The sequence below is a fragment of the Salvelinus alpinus genome, chromosome 21, assembly GCF_045679555.1.
Source record: "Salvelinus alpinus chromosome 21, SLU_Salpinus.1, whole genome shotgun sequence".
NCBI lineage: Eukaryota > Metazoa > Chordata > Actinopteri > Salmoniformes > Salmonidae > Salvelinus > Salvelinus alpinus.
In genome coordinates, this window is record NC_092106.1 from 12,572,896 (window position 1) to 12,597,588 (window position 24,693).

At 45.5% G+C, this 24,693-nt stretch overlaps 1 protein-coding gene across 2 annotated transcripts; it reads left to right on the plus strand.

The window, feature by feature from the left end:
* The first annotated feature begins 2,656 nt into the window (after positions 1-2,656).
* pcsk7 (proprotein convertase subtilisin/kexin type 7) lies at positions 2,657-24,424 on the plus strand. Of its 2 annotated transcripts, none has more exons than XM_071358234.1 (16): positions 2,657-2,689; positions 4,495-4,968; positions 5,240-5,374; positions 5,766-5,931; positions 8,244-8,334; positions 8,564-8,618; positions 10,195-10,333; positions 10,412-10,512; positions 15,521-15,688; positions 17,290-17,394; positions 17,588-17,690; positions 19,982-20,138; positions 20,950-21,044; positions 21,183-21,276; positions 21,454-21,571; positions 21,654-24,424. In XM_071358234.1, the coding sequence occupies exons 2-16, from the start codon at positions 4,555-4,557 to the stop codon at positions 21,888-21,890; spliced, it is 2,178 nt and encodes a 725-aa protein (XP_071214335.1). In that variant the 5' UTR covers positions 2,657-2,689; positions 4,495-4,554; the 3' UTR covers positions 21,891-24,424. The 2 variants fall into 2 exon arrangements, with proteins under 2 accessions (XP_071214335.1, XP_071214334.1); XM_071358233.1 differs by having other exon boundaries at positions 2,662-3,192.
* The last annotated feature ends 269 nt before the right edge of the window (positions 24,425-24,693 follow it).

The following is a 24,693-nucleotide window of genomic DNA, read 5'->3' on the forward strand; positions in this document are numbered from 1 at the left end:
AGAGAACTGCCCCCACGCTCACATCTGAAGCGTCCACCTTCACCACTAAGGAGATAGTGGGATCTGGGTGTTTGAGCAATGGGGCGGATGTGAAATGTCCCTTGAGTAGATGGAAGGCCCCGTAGGCTGCTGGACTCCACACCAACCTACGGGGACCACCCTTGAGGTGAGGGGCGGCGACGGAGCTGAAGTTCCTGATGAAACAGCGGTAGAACTTGGCAAACCCCAAAAACCGTTGTAACCCCTTTATGGTGGTTGGGACTGGCCGTGATCTGACCACATCTACCTTCATGTCGTCCATCCTCAATCCCTGCAGGCTGATTTGGTAGCCTAAGAAGGAGACCACCTTCTGATGAAATTGGCACTTCTCAGTCTTGACGAACAGGTGGTTAGCCAGGAGGCGTTCCAGGACTGCTCGGACGTGAGTGGTGTGATCCTCCAGGGTAGCCGAGTAGACCAGGATGTCATCGATATACACGACTACCTGGCGTCCGAGCAGGTCCCCGAACACCTTGTTAACAAATGCCTAGAACACTGACGGAGCATTGCTAAACCAAATGGCAACACCAAGTACTCGTAGTGACCAGACATCGTGCTGAACGCAGTCTTCCATTCGTCCTTCTCCTGGATGCAGATGAGATTGTATGCACTCCGCAGGACCAGTTTGGTAAAGAACCGGGCCCCGAGGAGCTGTTCTATAGCTGCCGGCACCAACGGGAGAGGGTAATGGTACTTTGTGGTGATTTCATTGAGTCCTCTAATCCTGCTTGGCCACGAATAAGAAACTTGCAGACGCAGGAGAAGTGGACAGGAGAAGGAGAAGCCACCGACAGAGGGTAGATGCGTCTGCGCGGAGGCACAGCCCCTGCCAGCAGGTCAATGGCACAGTCCAAGGGGCGATGAGGAGGAAGACAAGTGGCGCGGGTCTTGGAGAATACCTCCCGCAAGTCCTGGTAAACCTCCGGGGATGTTGGGCTGAAGGGCAACCATAGGACCCTCAACCGACGTGGAACCACAGGGGATGGGGAAGCGAAGCATGTCCTCCGGCATTCAGGTGACCAGTCTGTGATTCTCATCCTCGACCATGAGATGGTGGGGATATGGCGTTGAAGCCAAGCCAGGCCAAGGATGATCTTGTGAACTGGTGATGTTCTCCTGATGAATGGACTCCACGGTGAGGGTGAGTGTTTGGGTGATGGTTCAGGATCCTAATGGCCGACTATTGAGGGCTTGAACTAGGAAAGGATCGTGGGTATGAGATGTTAAGAGAGGCGACAAGGGTCTGGTCAATAAAGTTCCCCGCGGCACTGGAATCCACTAATGCTGTAGACACAGTACATGAGGGACAGTCAACTAGTGTGATGATGCCAAAAAGAGCATAGCAGAAAGTGATGAAGATGGAATACTCACTCCTGCCCCAGGAGGTGGAAGATCACGTGACTGTCCCTCTGCTCTTGTGGATCCCGAATTGGGAAGTGCCGGACAATGCTGGAGCTGGTGCCCTCCTTGACCACAATACAGACAGAGCCCCAGCTGTGTTGCTCCACCGCTGGGAGGTGTGTGACCCCTTACCTCCACGGGTTCAGGCTCTGATCGAGTGTTCACTGAGGGAGGGAGAGAAGCGATGAGAGTACTGAAGCTCCTGAATTAGATTGTCCAGACAGCCGGCCATCGCAATGAGTGCGTCCAAGGAGAGGTTGTTGTCTCGACAGGCCAGTTCCATCTGGACCTCCTCGCGCAGACCTCTTCTGAATAGCGTACGAAGCGCCGGCTTATTCCAGCCACTGGATGCGGCTACTGTCCAGAAGGTGAGCGTGTACTCAGCAGCCGTCTGGTCCCCCAGCCGTAATTGAAGTAAGTGCTCAGCCCCCTCTCTGCCCTCCCCCCCGGAGGTGTGGATGATCGAAGATGCACTTGAACAGAGCCATGAACCCCTCATTTGAATCTAGCTCCTCTCCCCCACAGTTGTGTCCCATTCCAACACCCACCTAGTCAGCAGAGAAATAACTGTGGCAACCTTAGACCTCTCGGTGCTGGTGCTCCCATCTGGAGTGTAAATTAGAGGGAGCACTGAAGGAGGAAGCCACGACTTTTAGATGGGGTACTGTCATATTTATCCAGGAGGGACAAATGGGCATTGCTGACCTGAGAGGGTTGCTGAATGGGCTCGCTCAACTGGTTGTAGAGTATCCTCCGCTAGTTGACGACAACGCCTTCCGGGCATGTTCGAGACGTTGCACACTGTGAAGAGCCTCTTCCATAGCCGTCCCCAGTTGTGCCAGCTGGTCATGGCGTTGACGTAGAAAGTATCCCTGCTTGTCCACCGTCTGGGAGATATTCTTATTTTCCTGCTGCTTCCATTGTTGGAGTCAGTATTCTGTAACGTATACGCTGGGAGTCGAAGCAAGTGCAGGTGGTGAGTTTAATAATAAATGGAACATTAAACAATATCACAAGTCGCATATAGACATAAACAATACTGACTGGAGAAAGACCCTAAGGTAGTGCCAGATATAAGGGAGGTAATAAGTGAGGTGATGGAGTCCAGGTGTGCCTGATGATGACGTGCAGGTGCGTGTAATGATTGATGCCAGGTGTGCATAATGAGCCCAAGACCGGTGGTTAGTATACCTGCGACGTCGAACGCCGGAGGGGAAGAGCGGGAGTAGACGTGACAGTTACATTTTATGTAGGTTGGAAATACTCAAGGTCTCTAAGTGAAAGACCAAATACTGCAGTATCATGATTAGAATAACTTAAGTTATATTTTTCAAGAATACATGGGAATATATAATTAATTTAAAAGTAAAAAAGTTTATGTAGCAACTAAAAAAATTGATGTAGCAACATTCCTAGAAGTTATGATTATCTAGCTGTGAGCGATCTGTAAAAGGTTATTATATTTCACCTTACTTTTTACCTGGGTCCCAGTATGTTTAGCTAACATTCCACTGCTTGTACTCCGTGTCATGTGCCAAAGATGTTTAGCATGACGAGGAACGCAATAACGGCTAAACATACTGGTACACATAATAAGACTAGATCTCCCCCAAGTGGAGAAACAAATTATAGACGGCCAAGTTGTTGCGGAAGTGACAACATTTCGGAAAACGACAGATGACAGCGAAATAGCTATTGTAAATGAAATTGTTGTCCACAAATAAACTGTACAATAAAGACGTCGACGAAAAGGTAAAATACATAAATCAGTATGAAATTTAGCCATGTTATTATAGTACTATACTTGCTTGCGTGTTGTGGGCTAGCTCTGACTACAACATCCGCATGTCAATTGAGCCATACTGTCAGTTTATAGCTCGCTAACTAACGTTAGTAATTATCAGATTCACTAACTACTTCTCTGGCTATTTACATAGCTAACTAGCTGTTGAATAAAAACAATACAGTAAGCTGTGTTTCAGTCGCTGTCGTGTTATGAAACGAGCTTCCAAACTGCTTTACTGTAGCTAGGACTGTAACGTTAGCAAACTACAGTACTATAGCTAGCTAGCCAGCCTACGTATACTGTACAGGTGGCTACACTCTTGAAACAAGCAATATTGGGGTTTTACATCGGTGTATGATATCTAGCCATCTTACTAGCTGCTATGTCAAGTTGATTACATGTATTTTGGAATTGGGATATAAGAGGTTGAGTAAGCTAGTTAGTTTGGTAGAAGTAGGCCAAACACATAAATGACATAGTTAATGTTAGCTAACAAACATGTTTTTCTTAATTTGTGATTATCTGTCAACATTGATATCCATACTCAATTAATTTACTGCTGAGTAACTGGTTTAACTGGTCAAACGACCCAGAAATGACAACCCAAGTCTTTCCCTTTGTTGATGTAGCCTAGCTTATTCTGCTTTGTAGCTAAATTCACACATCTTAATTTACAAGCTTGACAGATTGTGTACAAGTGGGTTGAAATGGCCTCTGTCCACACCCAGTAAAAAACACAATGTGTGTGAATTGGTGACACAAGTCTGTGTGTGCTGTAACATGAATAACACGCATGGTTGCCTTAGTCGGGTTATAGTCCTATTATTTCCTAACAGAGAAAAAGGGCATGTCAATACTCGGCAAAATATGCGTTGTTGGCTTAGGCATTTTGTAGAACTTGAGTTGATTCATATGCTACATGGCGTTGTCCTTGTATTCTGTGGTTAGACTAGCCTATAAATAGCAGGATCATAGTGTCACATGGATATGGTACAACATGTACCTGCCGCCTCTCCAGTGTTAGTGTCATTAACAGCACAATGTTATATAGGGATGGTGCAGTGATTGGCTGGAGGTCTGATATGAACAGTGTGCCAATGAAGGGTGTGTACCAATGTGTTACTTTGAGGGCTGTTGAATATGAGAACTGGGCTGTTGTTGTGAAATATTGCTACTGCCTTTTGAATACCACACTGTAGTGGAGCCATCTCTCTTCTGTGTGTTCAGCTACCTTCTCTACTCTTCCTCACCACACTGTGTCTCCTCAGGCTGCAGGTCCTAATGTGGAGGCAGAGCAGAACTTGCGTTGAGCACCTGCCTGTGTTGCCATGGGTTCACCCCCCTTGTTCCTGCTCCTCCTGGGCCTGACCCCTATGCTCTGTCTGACTGTTCATAACCTCCACACGTCCGCCCCTCCCGCGGCTCCTCCACCCTCCTGTGGGCCGGGCCAGTCCTGGGCCGTCCGGTTGCACACAGACTCAGAGCTGCTGGAGGCTGACGGCTCCACCCTGCACGAGCTGGCCAGCATGGTGGCTGAGCAGGCTGGCCTGGAGAACAGGGGCCAGATAGGGCAGCTGGAGGGCCACTACCTGCTCTGTGCCGGCCCCGAGGAGGAGGGCAGACCGGGGGACGTGCTGGCAGCCCACCCTCATGTGCTCTGGCACTCCCAAGAGCAGGTCCTAAGCCGCTCCAAGAGGGCAATGGCCTTCAACGACCCCAGATACCCCTTACAGTGGCACCTGGTGAGAATTGGGCCTAATTTGTCTTTTATTATCTCTTCAGAACTGTTTAATAGCTAAGCAACATTTAGATCTACTTACTGCACACTTATAGCCTATAGACGATTCAGATCTGTAAGAATGCACAGTACTTTTTGAACTGAGTCGGCTATATGCCACGTTTATTTTCATTCCTAATTTGTAAACATTGTCTTGGACTCGAACCTTTGTCACTTCCCCGCTCTTCTCCTCCTCCATCCACGCTTTCTTCCTCCTCCTCTCCACCCACCCGCAGCATAACGATGTCAGGGAGGGCATGGACATCAATGTGACTGGTGTATGGGAGCGCAACATCACAGGGACAGGGGTGACAGTGGTGGTCGTGGATGATGGGGTTCAGCACACCCTCCAGGATATTCAGCCAAACTATGTGAGTTTCATGCTGGCTACGTCTAGGTCTATTTCCTTTTTAGCTTTTTGCTGTTAAAAAGCATTAGATGACACACACCCCAAAATATTTTGTAGAGGTTCTGACTAACGGATAGTAAACTATAAAAAGAAAGTAAGTAGCACACTAATTATGCTCCCAAATATTTCATGGGTATCGCAACCAACGTTCCCGCATGCATTGCCTTCTTCAGTGTTAGGGTTCAGTGCCCTGAAAAAAGCACTGTGCCGAAACGTTGGTTGCAATACGCATAAAATATTTGGGAGTATAACTAGTGACTTTCTTTCTATCATGTCATCATCTAGTATGTTTTTTTTCCAAATTCACATTCTCACAAATACGAATGTGGTCGTGCTTCATTCTGTCCCTTTAGAGTCCAGAGGGCAGTTATGACTTGAACTCCAACGACCCGGACCCCATGCCCCACCCGGACGCCCTCAGTGACAACCACCACGGCACGCGCTGCGCCGGGGAGATCGCCGCCGTTTCCAACAACAGCTTCTGTGCTGTGGGCGTGGCCTATGGCAGTAAAGTGGCAGGTACGTTGTGTGTTTGGAAAGCTTGGTTATGGTGACTGGCAGAAGTTTTTCCAGGGTTGTGTTCATTAGTGCACACCGTAGCAAATAGGTTTGCACGGAAAATTAACATTTGTGCTGCTTATTGGACAAGATCATGTAATCCCTCCCTGTTTGTCTGTTTTCTTTAGTTTTGTGCCTAGAGGGGAATTCAGACCCAAGTTACGTGCACATAAATGGAACTTTATTCACTTTTTATGCACTTTTCTCTAAACGAGTATTCTGATCTTGAACTTGAGCATCAGGAAACGCATGTGACAGGCAGCTAAACGTTTGGGGTGGATATCATAGAAATTGAGGTGGCAGAGGTGTACGTCGTATTCTGACCTTGACTTAATTCCCTCATAACTCCACCACCTTAACGCGCAAGGAAGCCATGAATAAGGTCGAGCACCTGTCGGTTCAAAGTGGAAAAACATCTACTATTTCCGATAGATATAACACCCTTCTCCATGTATGGTAATGTAGAAGTTGATACATTTTACATGCCCTGTCAACTGTGGGACCTTATATAGACAGGTGTGTGCCTTTCCAAATCATGTCCAATCAATTGAATTTACCAGAGGTGGACTCCAGTCAAGTTGTAGAAACATCTCAAGGATGATCAATGGAAACAGAATGCACGTGAGCTCAATTTCGAGTCTCATAGCAAAGGGTCTGAATACCTATGTAAATAAGGTATTTCTGTTTTTTATATTTAATAAATTTGCAACAATTTCTAAAACCCTGTTTTCGCTTTGTCATTATAGGGTATTGTGTGTAGTAGATGAGGATTTTTTAAATTTTTTCATTCATTTTAGAATAAGGCTGTAACGTAACAAAATGTGGTAAAAGTCAAGGGGTCTGAATACTTTCCGAAAGCACTGTATACACTGAAGTAGGCTATAAATAGCTGTGCCATTATTCAGAATTTTATTGTATGTCCTCAAAATTTGCAGGAATGAAATGGAGACCGGAGCTATAGGCTTCTGTATCACCAAACCTACTGAGTTGATGTACTGTATGCGCTCTAGAATGTTTTAATTATAAGCACAGGTTTTTCTTTTATTTGTATCAAGCTAAAATATTAGCCACTATCGGTAGCCACCGTCAGTAATTCCCACATACATTTTATAGCAGTCACTTTAGTGTCAGTCTTCTTCAATTTGTAGTCTACATTTTGCATCATTCCGTTCCGTTTACCTTTCTTTCCTCTGTCACGTCCGTGTATTTGTTTCTGAGGATTGCGAGAAAGTGTGGAACATATTAGGCTAACGTTGTGCAATAATTTGGGACATGTTAGCCTATTTCAGGGTTTCCCAAACTCGGTCTTCGGGACAAGGGGTGTACGTTTTGGTTTTTGCCTAGCACTACACAGCTGATTAAAATGATCAAAGCTTGCTCATTCGTTCATTATTTGAATCAGCTGTGTAGTGCTAGGTCAAAAACCAAAAGGTACACCCCTTGGGGTCCTGAGCACCGAGCTTGGGAAACCCTGGCCTATTTGAATCGTTATGGAACTCATACCACAGCCTGGTGCACAGTTCACGACGACTGGATCGTTATCATACAGTTCCATGATTAGTAGGGTAGATTTATAGGACTATTGTTCAACCCCTATTGTGCACTTTTCTCACCTTCCAATATTTTATGGCTTGCACAATTCAACTTTGAGGATGAATCAAACCACTGTATTTTTCATTCATATATATATTATGTGCGTAAAGGCTCCAGACCATGATTTTATAAATACTTTCCTAACCCTAAATTATCTACAAGATTAGAGTATTTTAAAATCAACCATTTGTTGTGGAAATGGAGACAAATATGCATATATTTAATGTCTTTCTTTTATCTATCCCTAGTATTCTGAACCCATTCTCTCTATATATTATATTGTCAGTCAAGAATTCAAATTAAAGGTACACCGAATTTAAATGGATGGCTTTAGATAAATGTACTGAAAACCCCATTGACTGAGAACTCCATGAGGAAATATGTTGGCCAGCAAGTGGGAGGGTTTTCAGCAGTTTAATTAAATGTATTCAGTGCGAATAATATGCCTCTCCCAAAGAGCTCGTTGCGCACCTGCATAAGGTAAGTCTGAATACCACGTGCTGAAATCAAAATGTGTAGGAAAGGCATACATTTCCTAAGTCTGAATCAGGCCCCTAGTGAATAAAACCTTGGTCTGGTCTGGTGCTGAGAAAAATCTCATGGCCCTAGTTATGTAGATGGTGCTATGAGATTCTTTATGTTTTGAAGTCCTTTCTTCACGTCATGTTTTGTCTGTTCAGGTATCAGAGTCCTGGATGGTCCGCTCACAGACAGTATGGAGGCGGTGGCTTTCAACAAGCACTACCAGATCAACGACATCTACAGCTGCAGGTACAACAGCGAGCAGCTCAGCCTCACAGGACTCTGAACATGCTTGGTTTGCTTATAATCTCGGCGTAAAGCAAACTACTAAGCATAATATACAGCCAACCACCGCTCTAAGCATAGTTATAAAGATATTCCCTTCTCGCTCTAGATTCCCTCCCCCTGCTGCTATTCAGTGGCTGTAGGAAAAATGTGTCTGACTCGACTGTTCTCTCCTCTTCCCTTTCCTCCTCAGTTGGGGTCCTGATGATGATGGCCGCACTGTTGATGGACCACACCCCTTGGGCAAGGTTGGTTTGGATACAACATACGTTACTACACACAACCCATTTCTAACACATATTGCCAGTCCTGGTCTCTTTATAGAAATGCATTATGAGAATGCATTTTTGCACCACTCTTCTGTACCAGCAGAGGGCAGTATACTGTTGCACTCTACAGGGCACAGTTTGTGTCTTATGAGACCAAAAAAAAGAGAGAGAGAACGTCTCTCACACATATACACACACACACATTCTGAATCGAGACAGAGTGTCTGGCTTTTTCTGGTCATGTTCGTTGCCTAGGTGTTCCTCACTCTCTGAATGGCTTTGGCAGGCACTGTGGAAATGAATCAGAACTACCAAATCCCCTCAGCCAGTCCTCATGGTCTAATAGAAATTCATGCTAGCTGCGGCTTCCAGCTTTTCACAAACCTAAGAATGGAGGTATACACACATAGTGATCATATAGTTATAGGATTATAGTGACATACACTGAGCATACCAAATATTAGAAACACCTTCCTATTATTGAGTTGCACCCCCTTTTGCCATCAGAACAGCCTCGTTGGGGCATGGACTCTATAAGGTGTCGAAAGCATTCCACAGGGACGCTGGCCCATGTTGACTCCAATGCTTCCCACAGTTGTCAAGTTGGCTGGATGTCCTTTTGTTGGTGGAAAGAGGGGTACTCTTTCTCCCCAATTTTGTGATATCCAATTGGTAGTTTGTCTTGTCCCATTGCTGCAATTCTCGTACGGATAGGCGAAGGTCGAGAGCCACGCGTCCCCCGAAACACGTTCCTGCCAAGCCGCACTGCTTCTTGACACACTGCTCACCTAACCTGGAATCCAGCCGCACCAATTTGTCAGAGGAAACACCGTCTAACTGGCGACCGTGTCAACGTGCATGCGCCCGGCCCGCTACAGGAGTCGCTAGAGCCCGATGGGACAAGGACATCCCGGCCGGCCAAACCCTCCTCCAACCCAGACGACGCTGGGCCAATTGTGCGCCACCTCATGGGTCTCCCGGTCGCGGCCGGCTGTGACACAGCCCGGGATCAAACCCGGATCTGTAGTGACACCTCTAGCACTGCGATGCAGTGCCTTAGACCGCTGCGCCACTCAGGAGGCCCGGTGGACCATTTTTGATACACACAGGAAACTGTTGAGCGTGAAAAGCCCCAGCAGCGTTGCAAATCTTGACATAAACTAGTGCGCCTGGCACCTACTACCGTACCCCGTTCAAAAGCACATAAATCTTTTGTCTTACCCATTCACGCCCTGAATGGCACCCATGCACGATCAATAACTCAAGGCTTAAAAGGTCTCCTCCCCTTTATCTACACTGATTTGAAGTGGATTTAACAAGTGACAGCAGTAAGGGATCATAACTTTCACCTGGTTAGTCTATATAATGGAAAGAGCATGTGTTTTGTATACTCAATATTGAATATTCAGGTATGACTAGGCCTGAGAATGCTGCTCACCAATGAGGACCATTGTTAACCATTTAAAAATGTTACTATATACTCTGGTTGGCTGTATAAGTCTACAAGAAGTTACTAGGTGTGACTGAAGCGAATGTTTCCTTGTTTTGCATGTAGGCGGCGCTGCAGCACGGAGTGATTGCTGGCAGAAGGGGCTTCGGCAGTATCTTTGTCGTCGCCAGTGGCAACGGAGGCCAGTACGAGGACAACTGCAACTACGATGGCTATGCGAACTCAATCTACACTGTTACCATTGGTAAGTGAATAGGAGCAATGTTGTCTGTCTCTGTGTGTGGTGGTGAGTGTTTTCTAATTGTGTGTGTGTCTCTTGTAGGAGCAGTAAATGAGGAAGGGAAGATGCCCTTCTATGCTGAGGAGTGTGCCTCCATGTTGGCTGTCACATTCAGCAGTGGAGGCAGAACGCTACGCAGTATTGTGAGTCTGTACTAGTAACAAACACACACACCATTTAGGGCGTTATCACACAGTTCTGAGTTATAGTTCGAATCAGAGTTCGATTATATGTTGTATTTTTTTCATTTGGTCCGTTTGGTTTCACCAGAAACAAAATTGTAGACCTGCACCAGGCTGGGAAGACTGAATCTGCAATAGGTAAGCAGCTTGGTTTGAAGAAATCAACTGTGGGAGCAATTATTAGGAAATGGAAGACATACAAGACCACTGATAATCTCCCTCGATCTGGGGCTCCACGCAAGATCTCACCCCGTGGGGTCAAAATGATCACAAGAACGGTGAGCAAAAATCCCAGAACCACACAGGGGGACCTAGTGAATGACCTGCAGAGAGCTGGGACCAAAGTAACAAAGCCTACCATCAGTAACACACTACGCCGCCAGGGACTCAAATCCTGCAGTGCCAGACGTGTCCCCCTGCTTAAGCCAGTACATTTCCAGGCCCGTCTGAAGTTTGCTAGAGAGCATTTGGATGATCCAGAAGAAGATTGGGAGAATGTCATATGGTCAGATGAAACCAAAATAGAACTTTTTGGTAAAAACTCAACTCGTCGTGTTTGGAGGACAAAGAATGCTGAGTTGCATCCAAAGAACACCATACCTACTGTGAAGCATTTGGTCCGTTTGGTTTCACGTCGCCAAATGTCAAGAAGCATAACTTGTGTGTCCCAAACTTCATCACTAACTTAATTTCGTCACTAACTATATTCCATAGCCTATATCCCCGGGTATAGCCCCCTCCCCTCTCCCCTAATCCGCATTAGATGCAATCAATCGCTGCTACTCACAGAATGTTTCAGCGATACCAAGTTAAAGTACTTTGTGCAATTCATCAAATGCTCTGTCAAACAGCCAGTAATACTGCGCACCTCTGGTTCTTTTCCTGTGTTTGGTCCGGACTGCATTCTCTCCTGCGGGGAACTGCACCATGGTACCGATGGAATCCCCCTTACAAAGATTTGTTGTTCCTTGCCCCTTAAGACATCGATTGATGTGAAAGTTAGACAGTGGCATATTGACAGATGATACTGTGCCAATCAGACATCTTTGAATGAAGCAGAGAGGACACTGATGGCTAGTGAGTTAAAGGAAAACCGCCCAAAAACGATCTTTTGGGTGCTTAGTCCATTGTTGATATAGTCCCAGAACGTTTTGCATGTCAGCAATTAAGTTTTCAAGATACATAACTTTCAAAGTACAGTCAGTATGCTGCATTTTGCATCATGTGATGCTGCGTTTTGAGCGAGGGCAAAGGAGAGGGTTTTAGGAAGCTAGAGAGGAGATCTGTAAGGAAAAACTCTGTTTGCTGCTGTTTGTTGCCATCTCCTGGGTAACATGGTTTGGCCGGGTGATGTAAGCCCCGGGTTAAAACCATCAGACTCTCAACTGGCATCCGTGACTTCCTGAAAAGCCAAATCCACCACTTAACACCAGGCCAAGTGGTTTTAGGGCTAGGCTCTAGCTCTTCTACCCTGTCGCACGAGTGCTCTGCACATACTGTGTGTATCCCACACGGCACCCTATTCCCTATATAGTACACTTCTTTTGACCAGTAGTGCGCTATATACGCAACAGGGTGACATTTGGGATACAGCCACTGTATCCACCCACCATCCCAACTGCCTCTAGCTGCCATGTGCTATGCTGCAGTGCCACCACTGCTATGCACCATTCCCTCATCACATTCACAACACATGGGTCCCATTTGATGTTGAGCAGTGCTGCATTCTGTGAGCTCTCTCCTCTGCTCTGTGCTTTCATGGCTTTGCTTTAAATTAGAGAAGGCATTCTAGTTGACATACAGTGGGGCAAAAAAGTATTTAGTCAGCCACCAATTGTGCAAGTTCTCCCACTTAAAAAGATGAGAGAGGCCTGTAATTTTCATCATAGGTACACTTAAACTATGACAGACAAAATGAGAAAAGAAATCCAGAAAATCACATTGTAGGATTTTTAATGAATTTATTTGCAAATTATGGTGGAAAATAAGTATTTGGTCACCTACAAACAAGCAAGATTTCTGGCTCTCACAGACCTGTAACTTCTTCTTTAAGAGGCTCCTCTGTCCTCCACTCGTTACCTGTATTAATGGCACCTGTTTGAACTTGTTATCAGTATAAAAGACACCTGTCCACAACCTCACAGTCACACTCCAAACTCCACTATGGCCAAGACCAAAGAGCTGTCAAAGGACACCAGAAACAAAATTGTAGACCTGCACCAGGCTGGGAAGACTGAATCTGCAATAGGTAAGCAGCTTGGTTTGAAGAAATCAACTGTGGGAGCAATTATTAGGAAATGGAAGACATACAAGACCACTGATAATCTCCCTCGATCTGGGGCTCCACGCAAGATCTCACCCCGTGGGGTCAAAATGATCACAAGAACGGTGAGCAAAAATCCCAGAACCACACAGGGGGACCTAGTGAATGACCTGCAGAGAGCTGGGACCAAAGTAACAAAGCCTACCATCAGTAACACACTACGCCGCCAGGGACTCAAATCCTGCAGTGCCAGACGTGTCCCCCTGCTTAAGCCAGTACATTTCCAGGCCCGTCTGAAGTTTGCTAGAGAGCATTTGGATGATCCAGAAGAAGATTGGGAGAATGTCATATGGTCAGATGAAACCAAAATAGAACTTTTTGGTAAAAACTCAACTCGTCGTGTTTGGAGGACAAAGAATGCTGAGTTGCATCCAAAGAACACCATACCTACTGTGAAGCATGGGGGTGGAAACATCATGCTTTGGGGCTGTTTTTCTGCAAAGGGACCAGGACGACTGATCCGTGTAAAGGAAAGAATGAATGGGGCCATGTATCGTGAGATTTTGAGTGAAAACCTCCTTCCATCAGCAAGGGCATTGAAGATGAAATGTGGCTGGGTCTTTCAGCATGACAATGATCCCAAACACACCGCCCGGGCAACGAAGGAGTGGCTTTGTAAGAAGCATTTCAAGGTCCTGGAGTGGCCTAGCCAGTCTCTAGATCTCAACCCCATAGAAAATATTTGGAGGGAGTTGAAAGTCCGTGTTGCCCAGCAACAGCCCCACAACATCACTGCTCTAGAGGAGATCTGCATGGAGGAATGGGACAAAATACCAGCAACAGTGTGTGGAAACCTTGTGAAGACTTACAGAAAACGTTTGACCTCTGTCATTGCCAACAAAGGGTATATAACAAAGTATTGAGAAACTTTTGTTATTGACCAAATATATATTTTCCACCATAATTTGCAAATAAATTCATAAAAAATCCTACAATGTGATTTTCTGGATTTTTTTTCTTCTCATTTTGTCTGTCATAGTTGAAGTGTACCTATGATGAAAATTACAGGCCTCTCATCTTTTTAAGTGGGAGAACTTGCACAATTGGTGGCTGACTAAATACTTTTTTGCCCCACTGTATGTCTGTGGATTCTTCCTCCGTCCCTTTCCCCTCTACAGCAGAGAGGCCGCATGTCGTGTTCCTGTCAGACTCTCTCCCCTCGCTGTCCGACCAGGCCTGTCGTCACCTATGATCAAACACCCCTAGCTGTATGTCTGTGTCACCAACGCTCCAGAGAGGTCCCTTACTCCTCGGGAAGACGGGCTGTTTAGACGGCACTGTTTGGATCTGTACTGCAATTCTGCGTCCCAAATGGCTCCCGATTTCTTTCCTTTTTTATAGTGCATTATATATTTTATATTATTTTGACAGGGAGTCGATGCTGAGACCAAGGTCTCTTTTTCCAGGTGAGGCCTGTATAGCACCACCATGCACAATACAATAAACACATTAAACTACACATTCATATACACATTATCGTACACGAAAAGCCAAACACAATCATAAGAAACCGACACAATCTTCAGTGAAAAGGTCCCCTTTGGCAGGAAGGCTCCTGCCATGGTGCTGCCATGGTGCTAGACTGGACGCCGTGCCTGGACTGGGCACCGGCGCAGAGGAAGGTTCCTGCCCTGGAGCGGGACTGGACACCGTACGTCCAACCCAGCTCCTAGGCCGGAACCTTCCTCTGCGCCGGCCTCTTCAGTGAAAAGGTCCCGCTCGTACGTCTGTAGGTTAACAATGAGACAAGGTATGGCGGAAGTTTATGCAACAGGGCTTTATAGACGAAAAGAGAGCAATGCATCGATCTTCAAACAGGGCCAGGCTACTTTCTGATGCAAAATGAAATGATGTGTACTGAACCTATTGCCCATAATAAAGCGCATAGCTCTATGATAAACTGCATCCAATGGCTTCAATACAGTGGCAGCTGCATTCATATAAACGTGTATACAGGTCATTTGAATGCTGCGCACCTCAGTACATACCATTGTCAGGCATATTATGCTCATGAGCTAGTACATATGCAACAATACACCCTATACTCTAACCCAAAAGTACACACATCACAGAGCTCGTACGTTCTTCTCTCTTTGTTTACGTCAAATATTGAGCCCATGACTATCCAGGGTATTTCCCACTGAAGTCCAATAGGGAATAGGCTCTCGTTTGGGACGCAACCATAGTAGTTACTCTCCATTGGAAGGGCTGTGGGATCTATGCTAGTATGCAGGTCTGAAATGCTTGAGCATGTCAGTGATCATTCAGTAAGGCTGAAACAGTGTCTATAGAGCCGGTAGAAATACATGTGAAGGGAGAAAATTGCATCTTTATCTGTTACCCCCAACCCCCCCCCCCCCCCCCGGCAGAGATCATGTTTATCAGTGACTCCCATCATCAGCCTTTTTCTCCCTGCTGTCTCCCTGTCCCTGTATTCCTATCAATCTCTCTCCCTCCTTCACCACTTCCTGTCTGTCTGTTTTAGCACTTCTCTACTTTTCCTCCACCTTAAGACCCTCCAACTCTCTCCATGTTTTATTTTCCTCCCTAGTCGTCGCATAGCTCCTTACCATTGGCTGTTTGTAATAGTGTGAGAGTGTTTTGTCTGCATACATGTTTATGACTATTCTGTCTCTGTGTGTGTAGGTGACGTCAGACTGGTCACTGCAGCAGGGCACGGGCTGTACTGACGGGCACACGGGCACCTCGGCGGCGGCACCCCTGGCGGCTGGAATGGTGGCTCTGATGCTGCAGGTCCGGCCCTGTCTCACCTGGAGAGACGTGCAGCACGTCATCACCTACACAGCCACACAGGTACAATCTACATGACAACAGAGTGACATCACCACCTACACAGGTACAATCTACATGACAACAGAGTGACATCACCACCTACACAGCCACACAGGTACAATCTACATGACAACAGAGTGACATCACCACCTACACAGGTACAATCTACATGACAACAGAGTGACATCACCACCTACACAGCCACACAGGTACAATCTACATGACAACAGAGTGACATCACCACCTACACAGGTACAATCTACATGACAACAGAGTGACATCACCACCTACACAGCCACACAGGTACAATCTACATGACAACAGAGTGACATCACCACCTACACAGGTACAATATACATGACAACAGAGTGACATCACCACCTACACAGGTACAATCTAAATGACAACAGAGTGGCATCACCACATACAGACACACAGGTACAATCTACATGACAACAGAGTGACGTCACCACCTACACAGCCACACAGGTACAATATACATGACAACAGAGTGACATCACCACCTACACAGCCACACAGGTACAATATACATGACAACAGAGTGACATCACCACCTACACAGGTACAATCTACATGACAACATAGTGACATCACCACATACAGACACACAGGTACAATCTACATGACAACAGATTGACGTCACCACCTACACAGCCACACAGGTACAATCTACATGACAACAGAGTGGCATCACCACATACAGACACACAGGTACAATCTACATGACAACAGATTGACGTCACCACCTACACAGCCACACAGGTACGATATACATGACAACCGAGTGATGTCACCACCTACACAGACACACAGGTACAATCTACATGACAACAGAGTGACATCACCACCTACACAGGTACAATCTACATGACAACAGAGTGACATCACCACCTACACAGCCACACAGGTACAATATACATGACAACAGGGTGACATCACCACCTACACAGCCACACAGGTACAATATACATGACAACAGAGTGGCATCACCACCTACACAGCCACACAGGTACAATATACATGACAACAGAGTGACGTCACCACCTACACAGCCACACAGGTACAATATACATGACAACAGAGTGGCATCACCACCTACACAGACACACAGGTACAATCTACATGACAACAGAGTGACGTCACCACCTACACAGCCACACAGGTACAATATACATGACAACAGAGTGACATCACCACCTACATGCACACTTCACAGTCATGTAGACATACAGTGAGCTCTAAAAGTATTGGGACATTGACATACTAACCTCTCCCCGTTATAATAACAGTGGAGGTTAGCATTTTTGGGGGGTATGATATTTGTCCCAATACTTTTGGTCCCCTAAAATGGTAGGATTATGTCCAAACAGTGCTCTGGTTTCTAAACGGTTCACCTGATATGGATGAAAATGCCCTCCAATGAAAGCTGACAGTCTGGTATCATTTCAAATCCAGAGTGCTGGAGTACAGAGCCAAAAGAACAAAACAGTCACTGAGCCAATATCATTTTGGACCTCACTGTATGACTCCCCTTTATGTACTGTATAATGAATCACTGCTACACAAGCACATACAGTTCCTAATTGTGTGTGTGTCTGTAGTATGATGTGCAAGGGGACTGGAAAATCAATGGAGCGGGCTTCCACCACAGTCACCAGCACGGCTTCGGCCTGCTCAACGCCTGGCGGCTGGTCAACGCTGCCAAGGTACTTCTCCACCTCACCCACTCCCTTCCTAATGTCTCAGAAGCACATTAATGTCAAGCTTTACCAACTACACTACTGACACCGTTAGGAGTGGTAGGGATTTTCTTTCAGCTAATTCAATATTCTGCTCATTTAAAATAGACTGAGGGTATACATGTGAAAGTTTTTTGTTTTGTGCGTGTGTATTAATCAGGTGTGGGAGATGGTGCCGTTCCTAGTGTCCTATCAGAGCCCAGTGCTGAAGGAGGAGGAGCTTATCCCAGCCTATCCGGATCAACTCAACCTAACCTGGAATGGTTGGTAGAGTTTGTGTGTGAGAGAGTGAGAATGAGCATGCAAGCGAGTCTGAATATTTGCAGTTTCTCTTCTCTCTGCCAGTGCTCTCCAGAGAGACCCTCCCAACAGGCAATCAGCAGTCTGCCCTTATTAGGCAATGTTCTTCAGAGTCTCTCTGTCACTGGGTACACTGACTAAACTATGGAGGAGAGAACACATCCCTACGTTCCCGCTCTCTCCCTCTCTGACACACACACAGTGTCACAGCAGAGATGTCTGTATTCCTCCCTCCCTCTCTCTTCTTCCCTCCTAGCCCAGCGTATGCAGCCTGTGTGTTGCCTGTTCTGTGGTCAGCAGCAGAGCCAGAAGCACTGTTTCCCTGCTGCTGCACAGCCGTGTGTGTGTCTGTACAGTCTCACGTGACTAGGGTTTCTAAGGACAAAGCAGAGGAGGAGTTGTTGACAAAGGCTAAATGTTTTAGTCCAAGTGAGACATGCGTTTAGAATGAATGAAATTCGAGATGTAAATCGACTTTGTATTTATACATGGAAATTATATTTCCGCTCATTGAAAAGTAAGCTAGTTTTGGTTATTCCCAACGATACATGAAGCAGGTTGTTATGTTAAACTACTCCATCGCTAGGCTATTTGTTGTCCTTGTTGCTATGTGTTTTGGCCGGTCCATTAGCTTAAGGTCCAGTGGTTAGTATGATCACTATTTCCTTCCCATGTGAAAAGGGAAGACTAGAGTGTTCAGTCCCAAACGTTGGATTCCCAAACGATAGGCGCGTGTTGTTGTTGAAAAGAAAAGCTGCTGTTAAAATCGTGTTAAGATGTTTGTCAGGAGAGGAATGTAAGGGGTGCACGCCGGGCCAGCGCTGATTAAAACCTCTGCATCCTAAATGGCACTCTGTTCTGATAGTGCACGAAGTCTGACCCGGGCTCATAAGGCTCTGATCAAACGTCATGCAAATATCTAGGGGACCACTTGGGATGCAGATACAATCTCTGGTTTATTAATCTTCCCGTGTGTCGGAGAGGGAGAGAACAATAGAAGCAAAGCATAGCCGTTGTGTTGATTTAGCGTCATTGAGTTGATTATGCAGACCTCCATGTTGGTGAAAAAGATTCTATCATTTCAGAGCTTGGAGCATTTGGTTTGCAACAAGTTTGTGCATCATTTAATATGAAACGTGTATGAAAAGGCAGTAACACACTCTTAAGACACACCAGTCGTGATTATGTGGATGAGGAGTGAGATTCTCATTAAAGGTCACTGTGTGGGAGGGTCTCTGAGGAACTCTTACCAGTCCTGTATGTTTGGAAGATGATTGGACTCCAGGAAGAGTCCATACTTTCCCCCCTCCCTCCATCCATCCTGCTCTACCCCTATACACTCTGCCCCTCTCTCTGCACCCCTTCACCACCAGTCTCTCTTCCTCCACACCTTTGTATATCCCTCCCTCTAGCTCTCCTTCCTTGGCCTGGGGAAGTGTTTTTCCCTAGATGGTAATGGAGCATTAAGGCCCATTAGCAAACAGGGGGTGAGGAAATGCCAGTGAATTACAGTACGCTGCTGCTGCAGGTCAGGAATCCAGAGCGAAACGGAGGCTCCACTGTGAGGGACTACAAGTCTGTCTGCTCTTTGCATGTTCTACGACTGAGACATATTGTATTCCTCTGGGGGCGGGGGGGGCGTGAACATTTTACTCTACTTGTGAGTACCAGATGTCCTCTCAAGAATTGGCAGTAGAATATCAGCAAGAGAGCCATTGCACAGTGGATGGTGTAGTGACACTGTTAAAGGCTTCGGGGGGAGATTTGGGTGTAAAAGGAGACCATTCAGACAGCAGTCAAGTTCCGAAAATGTAATTGAATGTCCCAACAGGCACCTGATACAATTGCTAAAACAATATATAGTCATTCTGAATGAAGAAGACATGGATCATTACAGACACTGGGTAATAGGAGACTGATGACACTTTCAACAACGTTCAATTAAACATGAGGACAGTGATACATGATCTTGAACAGAGGCGAAAACAAGATTGCATGTGTCTGGGACAGACTCATATACAAAGATCTTATTGGGAGATACAGTTTCACACTAAATGGAATGGCCTTAGATGGCCTTAAATTAAGATTTGACCTATGGGCAACCAGAGTAAAGGTCAATCACGTGTGGCCACAGCCGACCCTTCACTGTTTATATGTTGTTTTCATTGGCTCCTCTGCACTTCCCCTCGCTCTGCCATTCTTATAGAAAGACATATAGTCATTCATTAGGATCTCTGTGCTCCTCTCACCCCAGTCACTGCAGCTGACCTCAGGCAGTCCGGGATGCAGACCTTGGAGCATGTGTCTGTCACCTTGACGATGGTCCATACTCGCCGTGGCAACGTGGAGATTGTACTACTCTGCCCCAGTGGCATGACCTCACTCATCGGGGCGCGCCGTACTCTTGACATGTGAGTTTGCGCACGCACACAAATCGAATGAAAAGCTTATTAGTCACGTACATAGATTTGTATAATGTTATTGCAGGTGCAGCGAAATGCTTGTTTCCAGCTCCAACAGTGCAGTAATAACTAGGGATGCACGAAAACTCGGTGAACATATCGGAATCGGCCGATATTAGCTACAAATGACGGCATCGGCCTGATGTCTAGTTTTACGCCGATGTGAAAAACCGATGTCAAAGCTGACGTGCATACCTAATATAACGTAGGTAGATGACGTAATGACGCCACGTAACATTTAGCGCTACACGTGCAACACAGCATTCCTCACCTAGCCCACAATGTCTGCTGTGTGGATCGAGCAGTCAACAAGTCGAGCAGTCATTTGAAAGAGTAAGAACATTTCAGCGAGACAACTCAAAGGCGAAATCCATTAAAGCCAAGATAATGGAATTCATTGCTCTTGACAATCAACCGTTTTCTGTCGTGGGTGATGTTGGCTTTCGCCGACTGGTCGAGCACCAGTACACACTACCTAGTACTCTATTTTTCAGAAGTCCCTGCAGCGGTGTCCCTTCCAACATCTAGTGGAAAGCCTTCCCAGAAAAGTAGAGGCTGTTATAGCAGCAAAGGGGAACCAACTCTATATTAATGGCCATGAATTTGGAATGAGATGTTCAATGAGAAGGTGTCCACATACTTTTGGTCATGTAGTGCATGTACACACTGATTTTAGTTTTACATTTTATTCACTTACTCTAAAAAAAACATTGCACAAAATATGATATCCTTGCCTCTGTCCTTTTGTGTGTTACTCCAGGGATACCTCTGGTTACTCAGACTGGACGTTCTCCACTGTGCGCTGCTGGGGGGAGAGAGCCGAGGGCCAGTACAGGCTGCAAGTCTCTGACCACAGTAAGGACCAGTCTTTGTCTCTGTCATTCACCTGTTTGCCACTGACTACTACATGACCCTGGCTACAGTATGAGCTCTCTGCTGCTCAGTCATCATCTCCCCCCCCCCTCTCTGTCCTTGTCCCTTTCTTTCTTTTAGAAGACCCTGGGTTGACCCTGGGCTCTCTGAAGCACTGGAAGCTCACTCTGTACGGCTCCTCTCTGTCCTTCGAAGAGGTCAAGGAGAGACAGAGGTCAGGAGACACATCACTGTTAAAACAGCAGCCTGCGTTAATATAAATAGAAAATATGTATAATTATATTTATTATGCGTTTCTGGATGCTCTATTTTTAAAGGGAAGGGATGTTTTGTCATTGGTGCTCCCTTAGTGGATGTGAGCATTGATTTGGTTGTGTGTTTTGATTGACAGTGTAGTGGAGGAGGCTATGGGGGGGCAGTATCTGGACAGCAGTTTCTCCCTGCCCTGTCCTGCAGGCATGGACATCCCCTCTGAGACGGTCAGCCCGTTCACCTCCAAGAGCCTCAAGGTATGTTACACACACTCACACAAAATAAATATGCCTAATTTTGTAATTCCCTCCCCTCACTCATCACCATGTCTCTGTGTAGTCTCTGCTACTGCTGGGCTGCTTTGCTCTCTTCTGGTCCCTGTACTACACCCTGGAGGTGACCCTGGCCAACCTGGACTTTAGGGGACTGTGTCGGCGTGGCAGGGGGACGCGGGGCTCCCGCGGGGGCCGGGGGAGAGGCACTGGAACTCTGGGGGACAGCTCTGAGCTGGAGATGCAGAGTGTGTTGGACTCAGAGTACAAGGTGCCCTTCATCACTGGAGACACTGCCACATAACACTGGAGAAAACCTCTGTCCTTACGACATCCCACCCGCTGCTCAACAGTCTGGGCCTGGCACCAGTGGGGCCAACTGAACTGGAGACGGAACTATGTGGGCTGGAACTGTGTGCTCACTGGCCAACCCATTGCTCCCCAAGCCTGTGGCCTTTTATCAGTGTTGCAGTGCCCCATGTGTGTGTGAGTAAGTGTACTGCGGTGGAGCAACCTAAACCTCCTGGATCTCTCAGGACCCTCCGGTCTCACCTAGCAGTGCTATAGAGGTGGTAGTTTGGCTTGGTCTTTGGGTTGGAGTATATATCACTAGTTTGGTTCAGTCCCATACCTGGGTCTTTTAGTGTGGGACTAGGTGTGCCAGACAACCAGACAGAGCATCACTCCCGGGGCGGTTTCCTGGACAACCAGACAGAGCATCACTCCCGGGGCGGTTTCCTGGACAACCAGAGAGAGCATCACTCCCTGGGCGGTTTCCTGGACAACCAGACAGAGCATCACTCCCGGGGCCGTTTCCTGGACAACGATTAAGGCTAATCTTGGTCAGGATTAGGTTTAGTCTGGGTTTATGTCAAACTTCTAAAGTTTATTAGGTGTGTACCATGGGAGAGCATTACAATGCTGTGTGTGTGAATGTGTTTTAAAATGTCAATTGTGTTTGGTTTTGAGGATGTGGTGTGAGTGATAGAGTGCTCTTGATTATGGTTATTTTTTAATTAAAGGTGTTACTCATAGGATTTTATAAAAATGTTGCATTGTAATTTCAGAAAATGTCCATAATACACTGTGTACAAAACAAACACCTTCCTAATATTGAGTTGCACCCTCCCTTTTGCCCTCAGAACAGCCTCATTTAGTCGGGTCATGGACTCTACAAGGTGTCAAGCATTCCACAGGGATGATGGCACATGTTGATGCCAATTATTCCCACAGTTGTCAAGTTGACTGGATGTCCTTTGGGTTGTAAACAAGTTGGTTTCAGTTTTGGTCCACCAGCTTCAAACAGCTGTAAAAATAAAATATATATATATTTTTATTTTTTGTTATTGAAAATATATTTTGCAACGATTTAGATGGTACAATGATTCCCAACACTATTCAATGCTTGTTTTCGCACATAAATTGAGCGAACAGTGTTGAATTTGAGAAACTAGGAAATAAGCAATTTCCACTAGATTAGTCAGAACAGCTTTCCTATTTTAACAACAGATGCCGTTCTGGTGGGAGAAATATCACAACACTAGCTGGTAAGATAATACTGTGAAACACTAGCGACAGATATTTTATGGACATTTTCTGAAATTACAATACAAAAAATAAATCGTATGTGTAGAATCTTTAAAGCTACAATATGTAACTATTTGGGCGACCTGACCAAGTTCACATAGAAATGTGAGCTATTTAATTCCTATTGAAAGCAGTATAAGAAGCAGTAGATCTGTTCTATGTGTGCTATTTCTATGCTTCCCGTTCTGAAGTTTTGTTTTGGCTTCTTTTGGTTTTGTACACCAGCTTCAAACAGCTGAATATACAATATTTTTGGTTATGGAAAATATATTTCACAACGACTTAGATGGTACAATGATTCTCTACACAATGACTGTTTGTTTTGTCACAAACTGAAATTAGGCGAACTATTCTAATTTTAGCAAACAGGAAATGGTGGAGCGATTTCTGCATAGTGCACCTTTTTAACTTAATTATTTTGTAAACAGACCTCCCGCTTGGGCGTGGTGGTTTTGGAATGTTATTTTGTGCAGACTATATACATTGTTCTGGTACTTGAGCTTGATTTGGGATCAATGTTAGGTTGAATGTGTTTTTTATTTTTTTTGTATCAACTGTAATATGTTACAATCAACAATATTTCGGAGGTAGATTTTTTTAATGAACTGAAACAAAGATTTTATTTGTCTTTACTGGACTAAACTGGAAGCCTGTTCCGATGTGCAAGTCACAGCTTGACTGAGTAAAATGAATTAGAGTTTCAGGCTGGATCATTCCCATAATTTCCCTTGAAATCATACTACAGTAATTTAGGACGAAGTCAGTACTATCGCTGGCGTGTTTTGGACTTCTAACCCCTTTTTAAACATTGTCTGACCTACAACAGCTGGGTTGTTGCATTAGTCTGTGTGATTAACGGGGGTTGAGGTAGAGTGGTGTTTGAGACAAGGGTGGATCCCGAAAAATGGTTCTTCTCACAAAAACGTGTGTAAAGTCCGAACGGTTTGAGCTACAAAACTATTATGACCATCTATTAAAAGCTGACGCTAGTCGTTAGAGAGCAAGAGGTTCTTCTACATAGAAGATAATTGGAAATCCCAGGACATAGTCTTTTAATACTGTAATAAGCTCCTATAGTTTCTGTCACAAACTCTAAACTCCACACAATTTTCACTGACTAATTGGATATTAATTTCCCAATGAGCAAACTATTTCTGTACTTACAGCATTCTTATAAATTCATTTATTTGTTTTTTGCTTACCGGACCTTATTTGTGCATTGACATTTGTCAATAAAACACATGGATGCAAGTATTTATGTCAAAATGTTTTTTCTACTTGAAGCCCTGGTTGTCCTGAAAAGACACTGGTAAAACACTTCAATGTGAGGCTTAATATGAGGGCAGAGCAAGCAGTGAAATTCAGTTTTTTCACTGTGGGAGGCCTAGGACAAATGGAGTCAATAAGACTCTGTACAAAAATATGGGTCTGTTAAAGGTCATAGCAGCTGTCCGGGATCGGTACATACAGTATTGCACTGTTAACTTAAGTCATCCATGACACAATGAAGACACAATGAG

Bases quoted from the DNA above. Each gene is read 5' to 3' on its own strand.
- pcsk7 (XM_071358234.1), top strand. From the start codon at position 4,555: ATGGGTTCACCCCCCTTGTTCCTGCTCCTCCTGGGCCTGACCCCTATG. The intron at 5,932-8,243 runs GTACGTTGTGTG...TTGTCTGTTCAG, and splicing joins CTATGGCAGTAAAGTGGCAG to GTATCAGAGTCCTGGATGGT. The intron at 8,619-10,194 runs GTTGGTTTGGAT...TTTTGCATGTAG, and splicing joins GACCACACCCCTTGGGCAAG to GCGGCGCTGCAGCACGGAGT.